Genomic DNA, 8500 nt, shown 5'->3' on the forward strand with positions numbered 1-8500 from the left:
ACAGATGTTTCAGGGTCTGTGAACTCATATATCCATCCATCCAACTATCCATCCACTCACCCACTCATCTGCCCACCCACCATATATATCCATCCATCCCTCTCATCCTTCCATCCATCCATCCATCCATCCATCCATCCATCTATCCATCCATCCATCCATTCACCCACTCATATATCCATCTATCTATCCATCCATCCATCTACCCACCCACCCACTCAACATTATTGACTGCCCTTGACATGGCAGAGGTAAAATAAGATATGGTCCTGTCTATATGAGCTCAGAGTCCATGAAAGAGAAGCCAGGTGGACAGACGTGTCCTAATACTATGTGTGGGGTGACCTGGTGGAGCCCCTCCAAATGCTGGGGGCAGGTGGGCAGGGGCTTTGAAACTGCTGAATGTAATCCATAAAAATTGGTAGGAAGACCTGTTGGCCTAGAAAGCATTTCCTCAAGTCCTCCAGCAGTTGCCTGGAAATGCGTGTGCACGTAGACCGGTTAAGACAGAGACTATGAACTGCCCCACTCACCGTCTGGGTTTGTAGGAGTTTGGGGGCCTCACTGTCTCTTGGGAATCTCGGCTGCCCCGGTTCTCTCTTACTGGGGCATCTCATCTCCTCAACCAACCGGGTGACGGGTAACTGAAAGATGCTGCTCCGTGTCAGCCCCTCTCTCTTGGCCTGTGCCTGGTGCTGTGGTTTTTGCCGCTGCAAATGCTCATTTCTATAATTATTATTTAGCATTTGGAGAGCAGCTATTTCATACTCAGTATTCTTTGCAGCCAGAAGGGTCTCCCAGTTCATGCCAATAAAATTTCCATTTAGTCTGGACATCAACCACGATGATTTAAAAAAAAAAAAACCCATAAATTATTTACTGAAATGGAAGTCCAGCTTACGGTAATAATGCATTAGTTCAGCTAGCCATGAAGCCTGTAACAGGGTAATAAAAATTTTTTATTTTCCTTCTTAAAAGATATTTGCCAGTAACCTACACATGACCTTGAGCTGATCAATTTTCAAAGTTGACACTGCAGGAAGAGCACGTAAAGGAAAGAGAGAAAAGGAGAGCTTTTTTCAAATACCCTGATTTTAAACAATTGTCAGCAAATACCTATCAGCTCAGAGCCAGAAGGAGAAAAGGAATGAAAATACATATATTGCAATTTTTTTAATGCATAAGGACCAGACCTTAAAAATCCTTTTGAAATTTATTTGATAAATACATTAATCTGAAAGCTAGCAAGAAGGCCTACTTGGAAAAGCTGGGGAGTCACCATTGTCAAGACCGCCTATCATTTCACATAAGCCTGGAGCCTTGTGATGTAAAGGCAGGCAGCGTTTCTGTCTTCATCTTTAAAAATGTTGTATTTGCAGAGCAAGATTGATTTTATGTATCTCAGAAAGTCTACAATTCTGCTCACGGCCTTTCGCTGACTAATGTCTGCAGCAGAAAAGTACAGCAAGCAAGTTCATGAATAATGGCTGTCTTTGACATTCTCTTATCAAGACTATTTTTTATTTTAAGACTGTCTGCTTTGATTAAAGCCATTAAAGCCAGGAGCAAATAAAAATGTGTCTGAATTTTATATGTCTCGCATTTTATAGCAGGTGTCCTGTTGAACCCTGCCTTTTAATTCTCACATCATGAAGGCCAGCGATGAGTATTAACCTAACAAGTTAAACTAGTTCCTCCTCAACTACTTGGTTTGGGGCTCTAAAAAATCCTGTGGCAGAAGACTTGTTGGTTGAGTCACCTTTTTATGTATTTTTATCTTCTACTTTGCTGTAAAAATATTTTCATTTATTTATATTTCCCTCTTGGGTGCAGAAATTTTTTACAAAGTGACTTGGTTGAAGAATGTGTTGGGGGGTGGGTCCCAGGTTAAGAGTGGACCAGAAATACCTGCATCAACTTATTTTTATATGCACTAAACTAAAAAGAGATTGCATAATAAATATACAAGATAGAAGTGATGTTAAATTATCTAAAACTAATAACAAAGGAGACCCGACAATTATTTTCCGTTGGTTTACTAGAAAGCTTTAGGGTCTCTTCCTCCTTGGCTTAACCATAGTTATGTAGCTGATAGTTTGCATTCTTGAAATGTTCAGTGTTTCTCCGATTCTCTGATGTGAAATCAACTCTCTCATTTTACTGCATTTCAGAGTAACTTAGTCATTGAAAGGGGAGATGCTTTGAGTGTCTATTCAACCTAGTTGGAATAGTGTAGGTATTTCTTTAAACTCCAGATCCCTTGGCTCTGCCCTTGACTGCACGTCCTGGTAAGGTATTTTTTCTTTAATCTCTTTTTCTTTTCGTCAGCTTCCTGTCTTTCAAGCATGCACTCTAAAAATCTCTACAGTTGTCAGGCTTTTAGCTTTGTCTTTCTCTTCTGCTCCCGATGTATGCAAGTCACCCTGTGTTTACTGAACTGGAATATCACAGAGGTGGGAGTAGTCGTGGGGCAGATGTTATTGTATTAGCTCTACAGAGAAGCATAAATAGGACCGCAACTAATGACAGTCGGTATTTCTCACTGTGGATAATGGCCTGTGTACAACTGGTAGCTGGACACACAGCATGTACTTTGTACACACAGGCATTTCACGTATCAGTTCTCTCCTGTTGCCTGTTAGCTTAGATCTGTCAAATATCCTAGATCAATAGATAATATTCCATTGTGTTTATTCCTAATCACTTACCTATTGAATGGAAGCTTTTGAGTTTGGTTGGGGCTATTGGCACACGTGTCAGGGGCTAAAGTAGACTTTTCCATATTTTTTCCCCCAAGAATTTTTGAGCACAACTTTGACAAAGTTGTTCTCACTATAGGCTTTGTATATATCTGTGCTGGACTGATGCACATTAAGTGGTGAATTTTCTTTGATTTGGGATATATAGAGCTGTAGATATGGGTATGCATGGTATGCATGTGTCTATAAAAATGTCACCCCACCAGACCTTTGCAGACCAGTTTTAAACCATTGCACAGCATAGCTGCATTTTAATTTCTGATGGAAAAAGTCTGTGAAATTCAATTGCCTCTAGGCTTGGCTGAGTGATCAGCAAGTCAAATGATTTATTTGGTACCTAGTGGGGTGTGTGTCAGGGGCTGGGGCGAGGGTGGGGAGGAAGGTACAGGGAGAACCCCCCAGAATCCTTGGTTCTTGCCATCAAGTATCCTGGAGTCCTCTGGGGGCCCAAGGCACGTGTTCAGTGTGTGGCCCAACACATGCTATTTTACAAGTCAGTGGGACATGCTCTGAGAAGGGCAGAGTGATGGGATAATTAGAACCGAGTAGACAGTGGGGTGGATGGTTTGTCTGCCCATAATAGCTTGTTTGCTAATCGCCAACACCAGATTTTCTGGGCAATTAGACATTTGGTTTCTTCCAAGACCTTCTGTGCAAATGTGGACACATGGCCGCAGGGCTTCCAGGTAGCAGGTGGAGAGAGAGGTGGCTCCCAGCGCAGGATGGCAGCTCTGCAGGCTGCCCAAGAGGCAGTGGGCAAGGCAGACTTCCCACCAACAGGTAGAAAGGATCATCGGGCTGGGCCTCCTAGCGGTGAGGCCAGACCCCCCTTGCTTTTACGGAAGGGGGTGCCCTTGTCCTAGGAAATTAGCAAAGAAGGTGGAGTTGAGCAGGCCGGTCCAGCAGCCAGGCTTATGGCTCCATTCTCTTTTCGAGAATGAGCTGTGGGTGCTCATAAGAATTGGAAATAGCTTCCCCTCTCAGCTGTGCAATTTGATTTATTTTAATAAATTTTTTTTTATTGTGGTAAAGTATGTATAATGTAAAACTTGCCATTTTAAGCCTTTTTAAGTGTACAAATCAGTGGCATTAATTACATTCACGGTGTATGCAACCATCACCACTATTTCCAAAACGTTTTCATTACCCAAAACAGAAACTGTGTTCCCTGTTCCTCCCACTCCCCAGCCCCCGGTAACCTCTGATCTGCTTTCTGTATCTATGAATTTGCCTGTTCCAGATATTTCCTGTAGGTGGAATTATACAGTTTTTGTCCTTTTGTGTCCAGCTTATTTCACTTAGCATAGCGTTTTCTAGATTCATCCATGTTATAGCATGTATGAGAATCTCATTCCTTTTTATTACTGAATAATATTCCATCACATGGACATATCATGTTTCGTTTATCCGTTCATCTGTTGATAGGTACTTGGGTTTGTTTCTACTTGTTGGTTATTGTGAATAATGCTGCCATGACATTCACATACGAGTATCTGAATCCTTATCTTAATTCTTTTGGGTAGATACCTAGGAGTGGAATTGCTGGGTCATATGGTAATTCTATATTTCACTTTTTTAGGAACCACCAAAGTATCTTCCACAGCAGCTATACCATTTTGCATTCCCACCCAATATATACAAGGGTTTCAATTTCTCCACATCATTGCCACCATTCGTTATTTCTCTTTCTTTTTTATTACAGCCACCCTAGTGGGTGTGAAGCATATCTCGTCGTGGTTTTGATTTGCATCTCTCTGATGACTGACGATGTTAAGCATCTTCTCACAAGCTCATTGACCGATTATATATCTTCTTTGGTGCCAAATCCATGTTCCCCCGCCCAGCAGGTTGATCTTTCACCTCGGTGCTCACTCGCTTCTGCACTTTACTCCCAGAGGTTGGATTCGAGCTCTATCAGGAGACCACGCGCCTACAGCGGGGGGAGGTGTCTGTGCAGATCTGAAGCATCGCATCCACACCATCCTGATTCATTTCATTCCCTCAGCTTGTTTGGCATCCACTGTAGTGATGCTGTTTGAGTCTCACCAGGCAGGGGAAAAAAAATCAGTGAGCGCGTGGGATTCACCCTAGTGGTTTGACAGTGGAGGCAGATGGAGCTGCCTCAAGGCCTCCCTGTAGTGGCAACACAGGCCTTCCTCAGACACCTCCCCCTGCCCCCTCCCCCCCCCCCCCGGCTTTCCTTGACCTCAAGTATCATTTTAGCAAATTACCCACTTTTTCCTCCCAGGTATCAGGCTATGTGCTGATGGAGCTGTATTTGCCAAGCTCCCCTAATGGCCCCTATGATTTGTAGGGACCCAGGGTCTGGCCATCGTCTCCACGGTAGGAGCCCGCAGTTCTTGATCTGCTGCTGTTTGCTGGCCCTGCCAGTTCTGGGCAGCAGGGAGGGAGAGCAGTGTGGCACTTCCAGCACTGACCAGGGACATTGCGACTTCTCCTTGGGTGCTCACTCCTGGGGGAGAGCCGCTGGGCTGTGCCAAGGTTTCAGAACAAATATCTGTGCCTTGACTCATAAATAGCAAGAACAGCAAGGCAATTGACAGAATGATATTCATGCTGCTTAGCTGTTGGCTCCTCTCTGGTTTGACCTTGATCTGTGGCGAGGCCCCATCTGCAGGGTCCAGGAGTTCTAATCTACCTGTCTCTATGCTGTGGTTTTTCTTATTGAATGTCAGAACCCTTCAGTGTCACTGAAGAGAGACGAGTTCCCCAGGTTGTGACGGGGCCCATGCCAGAGGGAGGGAGGAGGAGATGCATGCGCTGACCAAGGAAGTTGTTTCTAGAAGGTGTACGCATGTCCTGTTTTCCTACAACAGGGGTTAATCTTTGGGGTCCCACACCCCTGTGGAAACCTAGGGCTGTGGATGCTCTTCTGAGAAAATGCATGTAGACATCTGCCATTGTCTCAGGTGGCTGTTGGTTACTCTGGTCCACACAGAGGCTGGCTCTAGAGAGGGCAGGAGCTGGGGCGATTTGGGGGCTGGGCAGCATCTCTGCTAGGTGGCAGTTGGGTGGCACAGAGTGAGAGGCCTGGTGGTCCCTGGGAGAAACGGAATGTCTCATTTGATCAAATTTTAAGTATTAAATACGAGGGGTTGCTGACACGGTACCTGTAATTATGGTGGGGTCGGCCGTGCCCACCACGTTGGCCGGCGTTCCAGAGGCACTGGTACCCTCAGGAGCGAAGCCACGCGGCCCTCGTTTCTGCTCCCTGGGCCGGTCCCCAGCACCTCTAAGGAGTGCACTTTGTCTTTCCTTTCAGAAACGGCCCCCACGTCTGCATATTCATCTCCGGCCCGGAGTCTGGGGGACACAGGGATCACGCCTCTGTCCCCTTCCCATATCGCGGTAAGAAATGCATACGTGTCTGTGGGGGTGTGTGTGCTGATGCCCTTGGCCTCTCGGTCTGCCCTCACAAGGCTGCTGGACCGCCCCTCACGTTCATGGGTAGAGACTAACAGCCCTGCCTGGTATCAGCCATGCAAGCCCTACGGGAACAGCCTTAGAAAGATTCAGGGCTCCGAGAGTGCGAGGCATCTTCTGGGAAGGGAACAGCCACATCTGGCCAGGGAATCAGTGAGAGGCAGTGGCTTTGTCTACTGCAGTTAATTGCCGTGTTGTTGACTGCAGTTAATTGCCGTGTCCAGAGGTCGGTGGCTGTATCCGACCGGGGAGAGGGACCTGTGCAGGCATGCGCCTGCAGGGAGGGGGCTGGGGACTGGGCTGCGGGTCCCACTCTCCCCCACGCCGAAAGGGTGGATCTTATGGGCAGCCGTTCAAGGGGCTTCCATGTAGCCAGCCAGAGAGGAGTGCCAGGGGGGCAGGGGGGCTTTGCATGGGCTGTTCAGATCTGGAAAGACCCCTCTGAGAACTTCAGAGCCACCACGAGGTCGGGGCACCAGCTCGTCTTGGTTTTCCCGGAACCGTCCGGGTTTTATGCGGGAAATCCCGCATCCTGGGACTCCCTCAGTCCTGGGAAAACTGGGAGACGCAGTCACCTACAGCCAAGCCCTGTGGTTCTCAAACTCTGCACCTTGAGCATTTTGTAATTAGCTGTGTCACGCACATGGATAAAGGGAGTGGTAGGCAAGCTGGAGGCAGGTGCCCTGTCCCTAGGGCTCACCATGTGGCAGACTGGAGCCAGAATGTGGACCGTCCTTCCGTCTGCAGTGGGGGCACAGCTGGGCAGGGTAGAACCCCACCTGGGGTCTCTTCCACCTGCCCGCCATTTACCTTACTTGGTGCACCTGCAGAACGATGCTGACCCAAATGTCTCGGAGCAGCAAACGTTTCTCGTGGTGGTGGCCATCGACTTTGGGACCACGTCCAGCGGCTATGCCTACAGCTTCGCCAAGGAGCCAGAGTGCATCCACGTGATGAGGTGAGCGCCGTGGTGGGGAGGGGCCTGTGCTGGTGCCAATCACTACACCGGTGGAAACTTGGGCACATGCCCTGGGGGAGGGGAGAGGGTTTAGTTCAGTGAGGAGGTGAATGGCACTTGGTAGGCGGGTCCTGGATTCTGGCCCATCTTGGCCCAAACTCACTGTGCCGCTTTGGGCAAACCACTTCTCATCTCTGGGCTCCAGGTCTCTGGTCTGCGAAAGTGTTGATGTAATTCTGACCCGGTTGGTTCAGGAAGGGCCTGGACGCTGCGTTTGAAACCTGGCCGAGGTGACTGCAGTGGGCAGCCTGAGGGGGAGGCGCCGGTTTACAGGCCGGCTGTGGTGGCCGAGATCCAGGCGCTGGCTTGGCCTCGTACTGTGTGACTTTAGGCAGTGGCTGAGACTTCTAAACCTCAGTTTCCTCATCTGTGAAATGGGCATAACGGCAGTACCTGCCTCAGAGGGCGTGTGTGCTAATGAAATCAGATTTCCTGTCAAGCGCTTAGCACAGAGTAAAATGTAAACGGGGAAGGTACCGGTTCTTCCACGTAAAGAGCAGTCATGGGATGACAGTGACCAGAGCAGAAAGCACCGTGCCCGAGAAAAGGCAGAGTGTGGTGAAATTCAGCCAAGTGACTAAAGGGTCACCCTGAGGCTGCCCTGGGTCCCCTGGGACACACTCTGTGCTCGGGACACTCCCTGCCCCTCGCCCCTCTGCATGCAGCAGCTCAGCATGTCCTCACATCCACCCCAGCCCCATGTGACCGACCGTCTGTGAGGACCTGGTTTGTCCAGCACCAGCGCCGGCTCCCCTGTCTGGCCATGGACCTCTGCAGACTCTGTGGTCCCGCAAAGCTCTGGGAGCCAGGCCTTTATCATCCCGATTCTCCAAACCCAAGGACGGCTCTGATGATATGTTGTGACTGGTAATTCCTTTAACTAGTAATTGTAGAAATTAGCGATCGCTCCCCGAGTAAGATTTTAGGCATTCTTATCACATGCTGTTTAAAACACAAGTCGTAATGAAAGCGATCCCCACTCCCGTGTTGGTTGAGGCCCCACCTTTCCTCTAGAAATGCAGATGTGACTCAGCTGAGGCCCCTATCCTAAGAGGCCCCAGACACAGAAAGGCTGGTTCGAGTAGAGACCCTGAGGCCGTAGGGCCTTCGGAGTTCAAGCAGATTGAACCAGGGTTCTGCCTCCTGTTTGTTAGACAGATGCTATGAAGGCCTGTCTGCTCTGCCATCCCTCATGAGGAAAAGAACATAATAGTAAAAGCTAGAGCCGGCACTCATCAGTGTCTCCGTAGTTGTTTGAAGAAATGTTATTTACAAGGGA

At 48.3% G+C, this 8500-nt stretch overlaps 1 protein-coding gene across 2 annotated transcripts in view; it reads left to right on the forward strand.

Annotated features, from left to right (window-relative positions):
• Positions 1-7187, forward strand: part of LOC120609055 (heat shock 70 kDa protein 12A-like) — a 30375-nt gene extending 23188 nt beyond the window's left edge. For both annotated transcript variants that reach the window (XM_039871108.1, XM_039871109.1), the window contains exons 2-3: positions 6043-6128; positions 7034-7187. In XM_039871108.1, the coding sequence (XP_039727042.1) occupies positions 6043-6128; positions 7034-7165 (218 nt within the window). In that variant the 3' untranslated portion in view covers positions 7166-7187. The remainder of the gene's footprint in view (positions 1-6042; positions 6129-7033) is intronic.
• Positions 7188-8500: the final 1313 nt, after the last annotated feature.

The sequence above is a fragment of the Pteropus medius genome, unplaced genomic scaffold, assembly GCF_902729225.1.
Source record: "Pteropus medius unplaced genomic scaffold, Ma_sr-lr_union100, whole genome shotgun sequence".
Lineage (NCBI taxonomy): Eukaryota > Metazoa > Chordata > Mammalia > Chiroptera > Pteropodidae > Pteropus > Pteropus medius.